Raw genomic sequence first — 19816 nt, forward strand, 5'->3', positions numbered from 1 at the left:
GGTCGGGTCTCGAGGAACCGGAAGTGCTGGGGCTGCTGCCGCCGCCTTTTAGTACCGTGTCCGCCGCCCCTAAGTATCGCGTCCTCCGCTTTTAAGTGCCGCGTCCGCCGTCTGGGTTGCAACCGGCGCCGCCGCCGAGGAAGCTGCTATAGCCCGGCCCGGAGTGGAGGCGGCGCGGCATGAAGCGGCGCAGGCCCGCTCCGTAGCGCGCGCGCGTCAGGACGGTCCGGGCGGGGCCGGGGGGGAAGGTGCAGTATCCGCCCCCTTCTCCTTCCCCTTCGCCCGCGAGGCCTGGGCCTCTGCCCACGGGCCCTGTCCGCCTCGTCGAGGAGCCTCCCGCGCGGGGTTGAGCCGGTGGCGGGCCCCCATTTGCCGGAAGAGGAAGCCGAGACTCAGATTCCGAGTCAGCCAACGTTCACCAGGCGCCCCTGAGCGCTGGGTGCTGCCCTCCGGACTTCCACGTCCGTTATCTTAATTGAGCCTCTCTGGGTTTGGGAGGCCGGGTACTGTCTGTGCTCACAGATAAGGAAACGGAAACTCACAGAGGCGAAGGGATTTGCCTAAAGTCCGACCGTGGCAGATGGGCTTGGGACTCAGATTTTCTGGTTTCCCAGCTGGTGTTCTTTTTTCCCTACTGCTTCACTCTAGGTCGGTTTTTGTTCCAACCACCCGCTTCAGGATACTGTCCTGTCCAACTTCCTCACACTTTTTCTTAACACTTTTTATCCTTCTAGCCCATCTTCTCAGCATCTGTGCTTCTCATTTTCCTATTCGTTGCTTTCAAGATTTTGGCCCTTTCTGTAATTATGATTTTTTCGAGTAGCCGTGGACCCTGAAGAGTGAAATATCTAGGCTTCGGTGAGCCATGGCATGTTGAAATGGGCGACTGTTTGTGGAATGCCATTTGAATGGGTCCAAACTCTAGAGCCCTTTAGTTCTTTAACTCAACACCCTTATTTGAATGGGGGCGGGGGTTTAGTGCTATGGGGAGGTGTCTTGACATCTTACTTATCCTGTTGTTGCTGTGCTAGCATAACTTTTTCTCCACTTGCCACTTTTCTCACCACCTCTCTCATCTTCACCTACTTGAGCTATGGGAGCTCAGAATTAAAACTGTTAACAAAGTATCATTTGTAATCATAGATTTTTTTTTTTCAACAAGCGTAATGATTCTTTTTCCAGAGAAGTTGCCCATTTCATTTATTCTCAATCTTGTGGTAAGGAAAAGAAAAATGGACTGCACTTTAAATGAGTAGGACATTCTTTATCTTATGGAAAATCTTAAATTAGTAAGTTCAAGTTAGTTCCCTTTCTGCAAAAAAAAAAAAAAAAAAGTGGCCTCTAGTTCTTCCTATTAATCCTACTGAATTGATTTTTGTCTCTAACCATGACATTATTAGATAAAAGAGGCACAGGAATAGGCACATAGAAATTTTATATCTGCCATTTTTGAGGCTTTGTAATAGAAACCTTATCTGATTTTTTTTTTTTTTTTTTTGGACTAGGCTGGGGATCCACCTCAGGGCAAAAGCTCTACCACTGATCTATTCTGCCAGCCAGTAACTTCACATCTGCATGCCCTCTATAACTTTTTTAGCTCTTCCATAATTCCTTTTAATGTATGTCTGAACATCAAGGTTTACACTACTATTAGGATATTCTTTTGAGTAAATTGGGCTATATCATATCGGAAAATAATTTAGGATTTTGATAATTGCAGACAGTAATTTGGGCATATATTACATCAAAAAGTTCTCAGTTTTAAGTGCTATTTTGGAACTTTTTATACTTAATCTTTTTTTGACTACATATGGTCAGTTTTAATAATGACCAAGAGTCTTATATTATCCTGGTGAGCAGGACTGGATGGTGAGAAAAGGAAAGAGTCCTCTGAGAAGAGAGCAGGATAAGTGCGGGGATCTGTGCTTGAAGTTGGGGCACTTGAAAATGATCTCTGAATGTGGAAGAGATCTGAGCAGATGAAAATACAATCAGATAGGCACCAGGGAAGGTCCATAAGTAAAGAGGTAGGTGGGGCAATGAAAAGTATGCACTTTGTAGAGACTATGCTGACTTTATTTTAGAAACTTCAGGCCACACATTTTGAGAATGTAATTCTATACAAGGTATTAGGGAGTTCTGGAAGTTAAATCAATTATAAATATTTGTGTAAATGGCTACCATAATGCCAGGTCTGTCCTAGAAAGGGTGGAGTAAACATTGGCTGTAAATATACGGAGTGGCAGAATGTCATTTGAATTCTACAGTGCGCATATGTATGTATGTATATAGAGAGAAACAGTCTAGGGAGTTAGTACAATTCAGAAATATACCTGATAATTTTAACATATATAAGCTGATGCATCTTTTACATAATGATCCAAGAAACTGAGCAATAAAGCTTGAGAAGTTTTACTATTAAGATTCTCTGTTCTATTCCTAGCTCTATGCTTACAAGCAGTGTTTTGGAGACCAAATTCTAAATTTAACACTTGTGAAATGAGCAAAATTTGTGTAGATTCTGTCACTTGTCCATCATTCCATTAGATATAAAACTAGATTCATTGACACATTTGGTAGAAATAGGCCTCCACTAGATTTAAGATGGTCAAACAACCATTGTTATAATCTACCTCACAAATATCAGTGTGTTACATACCAGTTGAGCTAACTGACTTAATCAGCTGAGCTGTTTTTGTATTTTAATTGTTGGATATGAATACCTAGTTGTAATAATATTATAAATATATCTTATGTAACTAATGAGTTTTCTGTCTACTTTTGCTATTGTTACTTTGAAAATGGTAATACAGTTCAGGATAAAAAGAAAATAACAATATCTTGGGCACACAGTTCAATTCATTTTCAAGCCAGTATTCCATACCTAATGGACTTATTCACAGCCCATACCTGCTAATAACTTTTTCTCAAAAGTTACTTCTTATCAGAAATTGAGCTTAAAAAAAAATGCATCATCTTACACAGCCATTTAGAAGTATTTAATAGTTATGTGAAATATGGTTTCATAAGTACAATTTTGTTATGTCCAAGCCCACATGTTTTTGACATTTGAAAAATAAGTGTTAGTGTATGAAATATTAATGCTTTGAGGGTCATACTAGTAAATTTGTGTCCAAATTTTTATCAAAATATTGATATAAACATTAAATGCTTTCTACAACTACTTTAACTAAAGCCACTTAAGAATAGTATCTTTCTCATTTAAACAAAGCATAAGTTAGATAATGTATAATCATAGTCATGTAAGTTTCTTTGAGATATTAGTCATCTCAAGTATATATTATAGTGATGTCTAGGGTTGCACAAAAGATTTATACCAGCCAGTTAAGTATTTTGTTGTTTAGAATTCCATTTAAAAGGAAACAATATTTACACTTTCTTCCGGTAAGTGCCCTAGGAAGATTATTACAAGGACATTGTTTGTGACAGTGTTATTACTGTTCCAGTTGGGATTATTCTGCTAGTTGGAGAAATTCACATTTGTCAAATGTGTTACCTTTTTAAATGCAAAAATCCCCAACTCCCTTGGCAAATTTAGCTTCACTATTGACATGTTCTTGGGTGGAGCATAGCAGCCAATTGGCATATGGCCTGTTTGTTTCAAGTGTGGGAAAGAAAAAGGAATTTGGCAAGAGATATCTAAGGAGAGCCTTTTATAAAAGTTCCCATAGGGATTTATAGTAACTGTGAAATTGACATGACCTCAATTTTTAAAATAATCTCATTTTGAACGGAGCACAGAGAAGTGGGAGCTATTGCTTACTAGGTTTCATTGCAGCATTTTTTCTTAGTGGTTTTATCTGGTTTTGCCCCTGTAAGACTGTCATTCTGATAATATAAGACAGCCCTGTAAAGAGCTTCATGTGCCTTATTTTTCTAGAAAAATGCAACATGGCAGCAGCAATGGAAACAGAACAGCTGGGTGTTGAGATATTTGAGACTGCAGAGTGTGAGGAGAATATTGAATCACAGGATCAGCCTAAACTGGAGCCGTTTTATGTTGAGCGATATTCCTGGAGTCAGCTTAAAAAGCTGCTTGCTGATACCAGAAAATATCATGGCTACATGATGGCTAAGGCACCACATGATTTTATGTTTGTGAAGAGGAATGATCCAGATGGGCCTCATTCAGATAGGATCTATTATCTTGGTAAGTATAGAGTTGTAGTTTCTGAGTATATTATAAAAGTGTAAAATATACTTTTATTTGAAACACCAAGGGCTGTATTAATGATTACAATCATAGAATTTTTTATAGTGAAGAAAAGCTAGAATTGTTAGATCTGTGTTTATTTCCAAATAAATAATTCAGAAAAAAGAAATTTAGTAATCTGGAGTTGTCACAGTGGAATCCTGTGAGTCTATTGCCAACTTTTAACAAACTAATTTTTTTTAATTTAAAAATGGTATTTGTCTTAACTCTCCTAATATCATTTTATATGCTTTGATGATTATTTTGTTAGAGGGGAATAAAGACCTGAATATCAAAATGAAACTTAAGCATTTTTCTGTGAAACTTCATTTTTATTGAGGAAATTTCTAAGGCATATGGCACTTGCATATCCTACATATTAATATTTATTTTAGGTCCCACAGACTGTAAAGTATTGCAGTGTATAGAAGGCTTCATATGCTTTACTGTGATTGTAGTGAGAATGCTATTTGAAAACATATTAATAAATGATTTTTTTTCCCTTAGCCATGTCTGGTGAAAACAGAGAAAATACACTATTTTATTCTGAAATTCCTAAAACTATCAACAGAGCAGCAGTCTTAATGTTGTCTTGGAAGCCTCTTTTGGATCTTTTTCAGGTAGAAACTAAATATTGTTATTCCTATGATTTGATGTATATTTCAGATCCACATTCATTTAGAGGCAGAAATTCAATTGGGTTTATATTTGAAGTAGATATTAGTCAAAAATAATTAAAACATTTCAGCATTTTTACATGTGTGACCTTAAGTTCCATTCAATTTTTAACATCTAAGAAAAATTACAATTCAGTTTTTAACTACCTTTCCCTTCCATAAACTTTCTAGTAATTCTCACATCTAGTGGAAGGAAATTGACATTAAAGAACAAATATAAGCGGGCATGGTGGTATACACTTTCAATCCCAGATAGTTAGGAGGCTGAGGCAGGAGAATTGCAGGTTAGGAGTCAGCCTGGGCAATTTAGTGAGACTTTGTCCAAAAAAGGTAGATAGGGAAGATGTAGCTCTGATTTAGTGGTAGAACACTTGCCTAGTAGGTATGAGGCCCTAGGTTCAATCTCCAGTACAAAACAAAGCAAAACAAAAAAATCTAACATATATTTCTAGAAAGATTTTAAAAAATATTTTTTGTTGTAGATGGACACATATCTTTATTTTATTTATTTATTTTTATGTGCCGCTGAGGATTGAACCCAGTACCTCACACATGCTAGGCAAGTATTCCACCACTGAGCTACAGCCCCAGCCCTCTAGGAAGATTTTTATTTAAATCGTTAAATTTGTAGTTCTAGTGCTTAGTAACAGCAGTAACTTAAAGATACTAAGTTCAATTTTTGCTTCTTTCAGTTTTTGCTTCTAAGTAATTTATGTAAAATCAAAGCTTTAGGGTTTTTGTTTTTGTTTATTTTTTTTTCCTCAATAGTTTACCTTTAGACAAAAGTAAATAATTGAAAATATCCCAGTGACAAAATAATGATTTAGGTGCCAATGTTTACCTTTTTTGTTTTCATGTATTATTTTCATGTTGAATATTTCCTTACTGAATAGCATGTTTGGGCTAAAATGAACTAAGATGTGATATTTTTCAAAATAATTTTTAAAAAACAACTTCTATGATAGCTCATTATTTTGATTGGCAGCTATTTATCTCAAGTATTCTTTTGTATAGGCTTGTGACTTTTCTTTAAAACAAAAAATTCCTTGGAACTAAGATTATAGCTCAGTGGTAGAGCACTTGGTATTTGTTCTGTGTATATTTGAAAAGAATGTTTTGTTGTTTTGGGTAGAGTGCTGTATTAATGCCCAGTAGACCAACTTGATTGTGTTGTTCATGTCTTCTGTGTTCTCACTGATTTTCTTATCTGTTCTATCAATCATTGAGAGAGGAATATTAAAATCTCCAACTATAGGGCTGGGGTTGTATCTCAGTGGTAGAGCACTTTCCTAGCAGGTGTGAGGCATTGAGTTCACTCCTTAGCATTGCATATAAATAAATAAATAAAATAAAGATCCATCAACACTTAATAAAATATATTTTTAAAAAATCTCTAACCATAATTATAGGTTTGACTATTTCTTTTTTTTAATATTTATTTTTTAGTTTTAGGTAGATAAAATATCTTTATTACATTTTTTTTTTAGAGAGAGAGAATTTTAATATTTATTTTATTTTATTTTATTTTAAACAGGGAGGGAGGGGGAGAGAGAGAGAGAGAGAGAGAGAGAGAGAGAATTTTAATATTTATTATTTTTTAGTTTTCGGCAGACACAACATCTTTGTTTTTGTATGTGGTGCTGAGGAGCTGAGGATCGAACCCAGGCCGCACGCATGCCTGGCGAACGCGCTACCGCTTGAGCCACATCCCCAGCCCCAATATTTATTTTTTAGTTTTTGGCGGACACAACATCTTTGTTTTGTATGTGGTGCTGAGGATCGAACCCGGGCCACACGCATGCCAGGCGAGCGTGCTACCACTTGAGCCACATCCCCAGCCCTCTTTATTACATTTTTATGTGGGGCTAAGGATTGAACCCAGTGCCTCACACATTCTACCACTGAGCCACAACCCCAGCCCCAACTATTTATTTCTTTAGTTCTATTATATTAGTTTTTGCTTTATGTATATTGAAGCTATGTTACTAGGAGCATAAGTAGATAGGATTATTATGCCCTGATTTATTGAACTCCTTTTTGTTATGAAATGACCTTTGTGTCTGGTAATATTTTTTGCTCTGAAATTTTCTTTAATATTAAGATAGCCACCACAGTTTTCTTTTGATTTGTTCAAATATGAAATGCTTTTTCATTTTTTATTTTTAACAGCTTTATAGAAATGTAATTCATATACCATGCAATTCACCCCTTTAAAGTGTACAATTCAGTGTTGTTTAATATATTGACAGAGTTGTGCAGCTATTTTCACAGCCTAATTTTAGAACAATTTCCTCATCCAAAAGAAATCAATTTTAGTTAGCTTTTCATCACTGTGGCCAAAATACCCAACAAGAACAACTTAAAGGAGGAAAAGTTTATTTGGGGCTTATAATTTCAGAGCTCTTGGTCCATAGACAGCTGACTGCATTAGTTAGGCACAAGGGAAGGCAGCACATCGTGGAGGAAAGGCTCAGTGGAGGAAAACTTCTCAGCTTATGGCAGGGTCAGGAACCAGAGAGGGAGAAGAAACTGCAGGGAAAGTGCATTCTTTTAGGGCATGCCTCAAGTGACCCACCTCCTCCAGCCACACCCCCACTGCTTATAGTTACCAACTCCAGCACATTCAAACCAAGATGGACTGATTATAGGTCACAGCTGTCATAATTCAGTTCACCTCCAAAACATTCCTACATTATTACAGGAGCTTTTGGGGGGAGGCATCTCATATTTAAACAATAATATTCTGCCCTGATCCCCAAAAGCTCATTTCCATTTCACAGAGCAAAATGCATTTAGTTCATCTTGATTCTCATAGTCTTAGCAGTGTCCAAAAGTCCAAGTTCAAAGTCTCCTCTGAGACTAAAGACAAACTCTTGCTGTAAGCCCCTATAAAAACTGAAAGCAAGTTACACACACCTAATATACAGTGTCACAGTGTAAAGGTGAGGTCAAAATATTTGAGTAAATATTCCCATTACAAAAGGAAGGAATAGGGACATAAAAGATGGGATGGGGGCTGGATGTGCTGGTGCCCACCTATAATCCCAGTGGCTTGGGAGGCTGAGGCAGGAGAATCTTGAGTTCAAAGCCAGCCTCAGCAACTTAGTGAGGCCCTAAGCAACTTAGTGATTAAGTGCCCGTGGATTCAATCCTGGGTACCAAAAAAAAAAAAAAAAAAAAAAGACCAGAAACCTAGCTAAGCAAACAGGTCCATGTATAGAATGTAGGACACATGGCTTCTAGATGTGAAAATATCCCTATTTCCAAAGGCCCTGGGCAGCTCTACCCCTTTGGACTTAACTAGTTGTAGTGCACAAGGGCTCTTTTTTAGCCTGGTTGGCCTCATCAACCATCACCCTCTCATGCATCACCCTGTCAGCAGCAGCCTGTAGGGATTTTGGCCTCACCTTTACAACTTCATGCATTACCCTCTTAAGAACAGCCCACAAGGACTCCAACACTGCTATACTTTGCCTGGGATGTGAGGCCTTCCTTTCAAATCTTGGTAGAAACCTCCATGACTGCTTAGAGCATCCTGCATTCCTGCAGAACCAGCACCACATTGATGATGCCAAGGTCTGCCACCAGATCACACAGTATCTGGGACCCCTGGTATCATGGCTTCAGGTACCTCTGAGTACCTGCATGGTTCAGCATGGTGAAACAACTTCCTAGGCCCTCCTGTGCAAGCAGTAGGGCAAAAGGATGATCTCTTATCAAAGGAATTTGTAATTTTACACCCAGGAGCCTAAGGTGGGTGTGGTCTTGCCAGTTCCTAAAATGCTCTTGAGGCATCTTTTCTGTTGTCTGTGCAAAGTACTTAGTGTGTCTTTAGGGTCTGTAATCTCTTCAACAAGCATACATTCCTTGGCCTCAGCTTTACAAACACTTTTTTGGCCAGACTTCAAGTTTTTAAAATTCTTAAATTCTGTTTTCTATTGCCATCTGTCTAAAAGCTGCCTATAATATTCATGCCACTGATAAAATGCTATGGTGCCTTGAAATTTCCTCTGCCAGATTAATTAGTCCATCACTTTTAAATTCAGCCCCATGTAAAGTCCCATGATATGGGCAAAATGTAGCCAAATTCTTTGCCAGAATATAACACTAGTAGCCTCTAGTTCAATTCACAATAGAGTCCTCATTCCCTCTGAAACCTCATGAGCACAGTGTGCATTTCTGTTGCCATTCTGGTCTTCCGAGCCCCCACCAAAATCACTAATTAAAATTCTACATACCATATCCTAAAACTTTTCTAGCCTGCATCTTCAAACTTTTCAAAATTCCTTTCACAAACCATTTCCAAAGGTTTCTAAACCACATAGTCAAGTTAGTTACAGCAACAAACCCATTACCAGTCCTAACTTCTCTTTTTAAAATAAAATATATGTATGTAAATATATATATAAAATTTATAGTTGGACACAATACCTTTATTTTATTTATTTACATTAATGTGGTGCTGGGGATCGAACCCGGAGCCTCACACATGCTAGGCGAGCGTTCTACCACTGAGCCACAACCCCAGGCCCCTAATTTCTGTTTTAGCTTTTTTGTTGCTATGACCAAAACACCCAACAAGAGGAGGAAAAGTTTATTTGGGGCTCACAATTTCAGAGGTTTTAGTGCATAGACAGCCCATTCTATTGCTTTGTACATGAGGTGAGATAGCACCTGGAGGAGGGATTCAATGGAGGAAAACTGCTCAGCTCATGGCAGGGTCAGGAAACAGAGTGAGGAAGGGGCCTTAGGGAAAATGCATCCTTCCAGAGCACATCCCCAGTGACTACCTCCTCCAACCATGCCCCACCTGCCTACAGTTACCATCCAGTCCATTCAAACTAGGTTGGACTGATTAGGTTACAGCTCTCAGAATCCAATCATTTCACCTCTCGACATACCTGCATTAATATAAGAGCTTTTGGGGATACTTCATATCCAAACCCCATCAGCAGTCACAATCTTCCACCTCATCTTCCCTATTGCCAGGTCCTATTCTTCTTGGAATCTGTTGATTTGCCTATTCTGAACATTTCATATAAATGGGATCATATGATATATAGTCCTTTGTGATTGGTTTCTTTAACATAATATTATCTAGATCTATCCACGTGGAAGCAGGTAACTATTACTTTTATTATGTGGTGAAATAATATTCCATTATATGGCTATACCATATTTTGTTGATCCATCAGTTTATATGACATATGGATTGTTTCAGCTTTGGAGCTTTTATACATAAATCTGCTTTTAACATTGGCATACAAGTTGTTTTTTGATTTGTTTGGTTTTTTTTTTTTTTTTTGGTTATAGATGGACACAATATCTTTCTTTCTTTTTTTCTTTTTATGTGGTGCTAAAGATTGAACCCAGTGCCTCATACGTGCAAGGCAGGCACTCTACCACTGAGCCCCAGCCCCAGCCCAGTATACAAGTTTTTGTGTAGATTTATATTTTTAGTTCTCTGAGATATATATCTAGAAATGAAATTCTGGGTCATGTGATAACTATGCTTAAATTTTTTTTTTCCGTGCTGGGGATTGAACCCAGGGTCTTATGCATGTGAGGCACTCAACCAACTGAGCTATATCCCCAGCCCTATGCTTAAACTTTTAAATAACTACCAGACTATTTTTCATGTAGCTGCTCCATTTTTACATTCCCTACCAGTATTGTATAAGGGTTCCAATTTCTCTGCATCCTCATTAATCCTTGTTATGGTCCATCATTTTTTTATAGCCATGCCAGTGGGTGGGAAGTGATAATTCATTGTTGTTTTGATTTGCATATCTCCAATGACCAATTATGTTTAACATCTTTTCATGTGTTTATTGGCCATTTATATATCTTCTTTGAAGTGAGAATAAATTTGGGATGAGAATAAAATTCTGGATTTTTTTTTCCAGCTATCAAGTTTGGCAACTTGTTACAGAAGCCCTAGAAAACTAATGTATGCCCATTGGTGCATGAATTTTAAATTTTGATGGAATCCAATATACCTTTTTTTAAATATAAGAATTCTATGGTTTTAGCTCTTACATTTAGATCTTTGATTCATTGAGTTATTTTTTGTATACAGTGTTGGAGGTCCAGATTGATACTTTTACATGTGGATATCTAGTTGTCCCAGCAGCATTTGTTAAAAAATTATCCCCATTTGAGACTGCAAATTGGTGCAGCCAATTTGGAAAGCAGTATGGAGATTTCTTGGAAAGCTGGGAATGGAACCACCATTTGACCCAGCTATTCCCCTTCTCGGTCTATTCCCTAAAGACTTAAAAAGAGCATGCTACAGGGACACTGCAGCACAATTCACGATAGTAAGATTGTGGAACCAACCTAGACGCCCTTCAATAGATGAATAGATTAAAAAAATGTGGCATTTATACACAATGGAGTATTACTCTGCATTAAGAAACGACAAAATCATAGAATTTGGAGGGAAATGGATGGCATTAGAGCAGATTATGCTAAGTGAAGCTAGTCAATCGTTAAAAAACAAATACCAAATGACCCCTTTGATATAAGGGGAGTAAACAAGGACAGGGTAGGGACGAAGAGCTTGAGAAGAAGATTTACATTAAACAGGGATGAGAGGTGGGAGGGAAAGGGAGAGAGAAGGGAAATCGCATGGAAATGGAAGGCGATCCTCAGGGTTATACAAAATGATATATAAGAGGAAAGGAGGGGTAAGACAAGATAATACAAATGGAAGAAATGATTTACAGTAGAAGGGGTAGAGAGAGAAAAGGGGAGAGGAGGGGAGGGGAGGGGAGGGGGGATAGTAGAGAATAGGACTGAAAGCAGAATACATCAGACACTAGAAAGGCAATATGTCAATCAATGGAAGGGTAACTGATGTGATACAGCAATCTGTATACGGGGTAAAGTTGGGAGTTCATAACCCGCTTGAATCAAACTGTGAAATATGATGTATTAAGAACTGTGTAATGTTTTGAACGACCAACAATAAAAAAAAAAAGAATCTAAAAAAAAAAAATTATCCCCATTTGAATAGTCCTAGCACTCTTGTTGAAAATCAGTTGATTATAAATGTATAGATTTATTTCTGGACCCCAGTTCTATTCCACTGTCCTATATGTCTGTTTTTATTCCAATACCATATTGTCTTGATTAACGTAGTTTTGTACTGGCAGGGTGCTGGGGATTGAACCTAGGACTTTGAACATGCTAATATACACTCTGCCACTAAGTTACACCTTCTAGCCTCTGAACTAATCTTTGAAGATTAGAAAAGTAGAAATTTTGGAATTGGAAAATCTGGATTCTCCAACATTCTTCTTTTCAAGATTGTTTTGGCTATTCTGTGTCCCTTGCAATTCCACATGAATATTAAGATGATCAATTTGTCCACATCTGTATTTTGTAGAATCATATTGTTTTCTTTTTGCAGTACTAGAGATTGAACCCAGGGACACTACCACTGAGCTACATCCCTAGCAGTTTTTATTTTTGAGACAGGGTCTTACTAAGTTACCCAGGCTGTCCTCCAACTTTTTTTTTTTAATTTATTTTTTAGTTATAGTTGTACATAATTCTTTTATTTTATTTATTTTTATGTGGTGCTGAGGATTGAACACGGTGCCTTGCACACGCGAGGCGCGTGCTCTACCGCTGAGCCATAACCCCAGTCCTGTCCTCCAACTTTTAGTTCTCTTCCATTAGCCTCTTGAGTTGCTGAGATTACAGGCGTATAACATCATGCCCAATAGTTATAGTATTTTCTATATATAAGATCATATCATCTGCACATGGAGACAGTTGCCTTCTTCCTTTACAATACAGATGCTTTTTATTTCTTTTTCTTACTTAAAATTGCCCTGGCTAGAAGTACAATGTTAAATAGAAATGAGAATATACATTCTTTTTCCTTATCTTAAAAGGGAATGCTTTCAGTTTTTCACCATTATGAATGATATTAGCTGGGGGGTTTCACGAATGCCCTTTTTTCAGATTGAAAAATTTCCCCTCTACTTCTGTTTGTTTGTTTGTTCAGTACTGGGGATTAAACCCATAAGCTCTTTACTAATGAGCTATATCCCCAGCTCGTTTTTATTTTTATTTATTTATTTTATTTTGAGACAGGTATCGCCAAGTTGCCTGTGCTGGTCTCGAACTTGTGATCTTCCTGCCTCAGCCTCCCAAGTGAGTAGCTGGTATTACAGGTGTGCGCCACTGTGCCTGACTTATTCCTGGTTTTATTGAGTATTGTTATCATGAAAAAATATTGACTTTTTTTGTGATTTTTCTATATTCATTGAAATGATCATGTGATTTTTTTTTCTTTATCATATTCATATGGTGTGATTTTCATAAGTTGAACCAAGATTGCATTCCCTGAATAAATCTCACTTGGTCAGCTGGGCGTGATGATGCATGTCTATAGTCCCAAATGCTCTCTCAGGAGGCTGAGATAAGAAGACAGTTTCAGCCCAGAAGTTCGAGATCAGCCTAGACAACACAGACTTCATCTCAAAACAAATAAAACAAAACCAAAAAATCCCACTTGGTCATGGTTTATAATCCTTATGTTGCTATATTTAGTTTACCAGTATTTTGCTGAGTATTTTTGCATCTATTCAAAAGGGATATTGGTCTATAGGTTTATTTTATTTATTTAATATTTATATTTTAGTTGAGGTTGGAACAATATATTTATTTACTTATTTATCTATCTATTTATACCTTTATTTTGCTCATTTATTTATTTTTTTACGTGGTGCTGAGGATTGAACCCAGGGCCTCGCATGTGCTAGGTGAGCACTTTACCACTGATCCACAACCCTAACCCCTAGGTTTATTTTTTTATTTTTTTTTTTTAGAGAAAGTGATAGAGGAGAGAGAGAGAGAGAGAGAGAGAGAGAGAGAGAGAGAGAGAGAGAGAGAGAGAGAATTTTTAATATTTATTTTTTTTTAGTTCTCGGCGGACACAACATCTTTGTTGGTATGTGGTGCTGAGGATCGAACCCGGGCCGCACGCATGCCAGGCGAGCGCGCTACCGCTTGAGCCACATCCCCAGCCCCGGTTTATTTTTTTTTAATGATGTCCTTGGTTTTGGTTTGAGGATCATACTGATCTTATTGAATGAGTTAGGAAATGTTCCTCTTCTTCTCTGTTATTTGGAAAAATTTGAGAAGGTTGGTTTGAATTCTTTGAATATTTTTTAGAAGCTTTCTTTGTGAGAGATTCTTTTGGTTTTTTGTTTTTGTTGAGGGGAAGCAGGTTTGGTCCTGAGCATCTGAACCCAAGACTTTGTGCCTACTAGGCTGTCTCCCAGCCCTTGCACTTGGGGAAGTTCTTTGACTACTTAATCTATTTGATTGTTATAAGTTTATTTAGATTTTCTGTTTCTTCTTGAGTTAGTTTTGGAGACGGGGACTTGCCATGTTGCCCTAGCTTGTCTCCAACTCACAGGCTCAAGTATTCTCTTGCCTCAGCCTCCTGAGTAACTGGAACTACAGGTACATGCCACCATGCCAGGCTTTGAGTCAGCTTTAACAGTGTATTTCTAAGAATTTGTGTATTTCATCTAAGTTATCTAATTTGTTGGCATACAGTTGTTCATGTGTTTAGCATACAGTTCATATTCCTTTCTAATCTTTTTTACTATTCCTGTAAGGTTGTTAGTAACAATCCCTCTTTTATTTCTGAGTTTAGCTATTTGAGGTCATGCTTATGTGTGAGCTTTGTGTCTTTCTTCAGTCCAGCTAAATTTGTCAATTTGTCAATCTTTTTTTTCCTTAAATTATTTAATTTTTATGTGGTGCTGAGGATCGAACCCAGGGCCTCGCTAGACGAGTGCTCTACCACTGAGCCACAACCCCAGCCCCAATTTGTCAGTTTTTCAGAGAATTAACTTTTTGTTTTGGTAAGGGTTCCTCTCCTCCCCCCTCAATTTTGACTACTTCCAGTCTAATTTGTATCATTTCCTTCCTTCCTTAGTTTGTTCTATTTTTTGGAAATGTCTTTAGGTGGAAGATTAGGTTTTGGATTGAGATCTCTTTTTTTATTGTACACTTTTATATTTTCCCTCTGAGTATTGCTTTCACTGCATCCCTTAAGTTTTGATGTTTTGTTTTTGATTGCTTTCAAGTCAAAGTATTTTTTTAAAATTTCATTTGTAATTTCTTCCCTCTACTTGCACCACCATCATCTAGAAACTCTCAAGGCAGTTAGCTGGGACAATTGTAAGCCTCACCTCATTTGGTTCCCATTTCTCAGAGATCACTGTCCTTTGTTGACTGAAGTTTAGTGTCTTGAAAACATTATTTCATACATTTTGACTATATTCTCAGTTTCAGATGAGAGGGTATATCTGTACCCTATTAATCCATCTTGGCTATAAGTGGAAGTCAGTTTCATTTTTACCACTTGAGTTGCTGATCCATTTGGAATATGTAAGATACAGTTCCAATTTTATCTTTTTGCATATGGCTATGCAGTAATTTCAACAAATTTAAAATTTAGATCAGCATTCACTAATTGTAAAACTGCCACTTTTTTCTCTACCATCTTTTTCTTACTAATTTCTGTACTCAGTGTTCTGTGTTAGACTTTTCTATTCTATACATTATTCATTCTGTTTTTCATGTTTTAACTTTTTAGTATATAGTAAGGCCAATGTTGTTCCCCACATTGGTCTTTTTCAGGATTTTTTGGACCATCTTATTCTTTCAAATAACAGATTTTTGATCACAAAGTTAAAGTACACAGTTCTCTTTATGAAAGTTAATTTCTCTGCTCTAAAATTTCTTGTATTCTAATTATGAAGCATTAAAACATACCAAGAATGGACCAAGTCAGGTGCAGTAGCACCTACCTGTAATCACATCTACTCAAGAGGCAGATGCAGGGAGATCATAAGTTCAAGGTCATCGTGGGCAACTTAGGGAGACACTATCTTAAAATAGAAAGTGCTGGGATATAGCTCAGTGGTAAAATACTTGCCTTGCATGCACACAGCTCTGGATTCAATTTTAATACTGCAAAAAGAGAGAGGGAGAGGGAGAGGGAGGGAGAAAAGAATTATGGACCAAGTTTGGTGATTTTTTTTTTTAATATTTTTTTTTAGTTGTCAATGGATCTTTTATTTATTTATATGTGGTGCTGGGAATTGATTCCAAAGCCTCACACATGCCAGGCAAGTATTCTTCCACTGAGCCATGACTTCAGCCCAAGTTTGATAATCTTAGTAGACAATATGAGTGGAAAAGTTAAAATATAATCATATAGTCAAAATTTCTCTTGCTTTCATTGGAAACAGTCTTAAGAGGTGTTTAAAAAGCTAGGTGCTATGGCGCACACCTGTAATCCCAGCATCTTAGGGGACTGAGACAGGAGAATGACAAGTTCAAAGCTATCCTCAGCAATGGTGAGGTGCTAAGTAACTCAGTGAGAACCCTATCTTTGATAAAATATAAAATTAGGCTGGGAATGTGGCTCAGTTGAGTTCAATACTTGATTCCAAAGAGAGAGAGAAAGAGAGAGAGAGAGAGAGAGAGAGAGAGATTTAAACAAATAAAATGATCCAAATTAAAGTATTCATTCAATGATTTTGCTACTTTTCCTGTTGCAGCCTAACACAAACAAGTTTCCCCCTAACGGTGGGGAATGTGTTTGAAAACCCCCAATGAACGCCTGAAAACACAGATGGTACTAAACCCTATATATACTATATTTTTCTTATTCATACATTCCTATGCTGAAGGTTTTTCTTTTAAACTATTTTATTTTAGTTGTAATTGGACACAATGCTTTTATGTTATTTGTTTATTTTTATGTAGTGCTGAGGATCAAACCCAGTGCCTAACATGTGCTAGGCAAATGCTTTACTATTGAGCCACAACCCCAGTTCCCCTATGCTAAAGTTTAATTTATAAATTAAGCAAAGTTGGGGCTGGGGATGTGGCTCAAGTGGTAGCGCGCTCGCCTGGCATGCGTTCGGCCCAGGTTCGATCCTTAGCACCACATACAAACAAAGATGTTGTGTCCACCGAAAATTAAAAAATAAATATTAAAAAAATTCTCTCTCTCTCTCTCTCTCTCTCTAAAAAATAAAAATAAAAAAATAAATAAAAATAAATTAAGCAAAGTGAGCCAGGTGTGATGGCACACACTTCTAATCCCAGCAACTCAGGAGGCTGAGGCAAGAGAATCACAAGTTCGAGGTCGGCTTCTGTGACTTAGGAGACTTGTCTCAAAATAAAAAATAAAGTTCTGAGATGTAGCTCATTGGTAACATGTGTTGTTATGGGATTCAGTCCCCAGGACCACACACACAAAAAAATTAACCAAAAAGAGTAAAAAATTAATAACATTATATGTCTTAGCAACCTCAACATATGGATTTCTTTGCTTAATCTTTTTTATTTTTTTTTAGGATTGCTTTTGTGGGGCTGGGTTTGTAGCTCAGTTATTAGAGTGTTTGCCTTCCATGTGTGGGGCACTGGGTTCAATCCTTAGCACCACATAAAAACAAATAAATATAAAGGTATTGTGTCTAACTAAAAAGTGTGTGTGTGTGTGTGTGTATGTGTGTGTGTGTCTGTGTGTAATATGCATCTCTTCTCTTTCTCATTATCTTATGCTTTTTTTTTTGGTCACACTGGGCCAGGGCCTTGCACATGTTTGGCAAGCACTCTACCCCTGAGCTGTATCCCCAGTCCTTTCTTTCAGTATTTAGTCAAGAACTTTTATCTCTTCATTTAAAGGAAGCATTTTATTACTTCTCTTTGGCCTATCTGAATTGCCTGCATCACTATTTTTGCACTTTGGGACCATTGTTAAGTAAATCATAGATTATGTGAACAAAGTTCTACAATTCTCTGATAGTTGCTCAGAGAATCAACTAGATAGCTGCTAAGTGAGTATTGGATGGGTAACATATAGAGCATGGATACACCAGACAAGGAAATGATTCATGTATGACACAGGAGAAACAGGATCCTGCAAAATTGCATCACAGTACCCAGAATGACATGCAATTTAAAATCTATGAATTGTGGGCTGGGGTTGTAGCTCAGTGGTATAGTACTTGCCTTGCATGTGGGAAGGTACTGGCTTTGATCCTCAGCACCTCATAAAAATAAAGTAAAGGTATTATGTCCATCTACAACTAAAAACATTAAAAAAAAAATCTGTGAATTTTTTATTTCTAAAATTTTCCATTGAACATTTTCAGACTATGGATAATGAATTACAGAAAGCAAAACTACAAAGGGGGCACTATTACATATGTAACTGAACATTAATAAATAATTTCATAGTTAATCCACAAAACTAGATTTTAATGGGATTCTAAGGTTGTTTCTCTCTCACTCTCTCTCTTTTGTAGTGCTGGAGATCAAAATCAGGGCTACACTATGCTGAGTAAATTCTTTACCATTGAGCTACAGCCCCAGCCCCAAGCTGTCTCATTTTTAACCTTATCCAAAATTGTTTTAGGTTTGCATGTATATACCTATATTTACCGTAATTGAATGATGTTTATTTTCAGTGTGCAAGCTTAATTTTGGAATGATATATATAAAATAACCTTATAGACTCCTTTCAAAAGTATTATTCCTTCATAGCAGAAATCATATCTGTTCCTTTAATATGTTTGTTGTTTAGCATACTGATAAAAGGTATAGAACTCTTATGTGATGTGAATATGATATTTTTTAAGGTAGCACTTATTAGGTTTGTTTTCTTCTTTGTTTTTTAAAATTTGTACAGATATCAACATTTCTATCTTGATAAAACCCCTCATCATCATGCTGATAATTAATTACATACGTTCTTTAACAGAGATTATAATAGATATGTTGTAGGTAGAAAAACAAATGACAGATTTTGCTCTCAAGCTTGTTTTTTTGTTTGTTTTCTTCTAGTTAGGAACTATACTGAAAAACTGAAAGGTAGTAGCATATCGAAATAAATTAAAAAGATAGTAATGCCTAGAAAATTTTTGAAGAAAGCATAACATGCCGGGCGCAGTGGCCACGCCTGTAATTCCAGTATCTCAAGAGGCTGAAGCAGGAGGATTGCAATTCAAGACCAGTCTCAGCAATTTAGTGAGGCCCTAAGCAAATTAGTGAGTCCCTATCTCAAAATAAAAAATGAAAAGGACTAGGGATGTGGTTCATTGGTTAAGTCTCTCTGGATTCAATCTCAAGTACCAAAAGAAAAGAAAAAAGATAACTGCTGAACTCAGGTTGAATTGAGCTAAGGTTTTGGGTAAAAGTAAAAATTGGATAAGTAGAAAGCCCTTGAGAAAGGGAGTAAAATGAGGCAAAAGGCAGGAAATAGAAAAATCACATCTTGAGTTTTTTGTTTTAGGGGGGTTTCTTTTTTGGTGCTGAAAATTACACCCAGGGCCTTGCACATGCTAAGCCAGAGTCAGTGGGTTTTAAGTTAGTGATGTGACCAGCTTCATTTAGGGTTTTGTTAGAAGAGTGCTAGTATATGTAATGGAAAGGTACTAATAACAGCTGACATTTGAGAACTTACTGTGTGCCAGTCATTGTGCTAAACATTTTATATATTTTTTTATTTAAATGAATCTTCAAAAGCTGATACCAATGATTTATTATTATATTGAAATTGAGGAAAATTACTTTTGACAAAATTAAGCTACTTGCCATAGTCTGACTTCCAGTGAAGACTCAAAGCCTGTATTCAAAACCACTTGACTTAAATGTCTGTCTTAACTCTAAGTTAACTAAATTACAGTTATGTTGCAGAGAGTCATTAATTCCAAAATAATGGGGCTTCATTCTTTTTCTTTATACAGTAATCATCTAATGACCCTTTACTAGTAGGAAATCTTTCAGCAGACTTCCTGAAATTAATCTGCTTGAAATTTCAGCAAATTTTGGGTCACACAAAATGTGGACTTAGTAATATTGGAGATGCCAGGATTTC

General features: G+C 37.0%; 1 protein-coding gene across 15 annotated transcripts in view; it reads left to right on the plus strand.

Annotated features, from left to right (window-relative positions):
• The window catches only part of Dpp8 (dipeptidyl peptidase 8), a 59052-nt gene continuing 39236 nt past the window's right edge, over positions 1–19816 (plus strand). For 2 of the 15 annotated variants that reach the window (XM_078049453.1, XM_078049460.1), the window contains exons 1-5: positions 323–858; positions 3902–4171; positions 4721–4833; positions 12997–13056; positions 15984–16052. In XM_078049453.1, coding sequence (XP_077905579.1) covers positions 3913–4171; positions 4721–4833; positions 12997–13056; positions 15984–16052 — 501 coding nt within the window. In that variant the 5' untranslated portion in view covers positions 323–858; positions 3902–3912. Of the gene's footprint in view, positions 859–1266; positions 1290–1860; positions 2028–3901; positions 4172–4720; positions 4834–12996; positions 13057–15983; positions 16053–19816 lie in introns of those variants that run through there. The other 13 variants (XM_078049458.1, XM_078049457.1, XM_078049454.1 and 10 more) reach the window with 13 other exon arrangements.

Source organism: Ictidomys tridecemlineatus, chromosome 5 (assembly GCF_052094955.1).
Source record: "Ictidomys tridecemlineatus isolate mIctTri1 chromosome 5, mIctTri1.hap1, whole genome shotgun sequence".
Classification (NCBI taxonomy): domain Eukaryota; kingdom Metazoa; phylum Chordata; class Mammalia; order Rodentia; family Sciuridae; genus Ictidomys; species Ictidomys tridecemlineatus.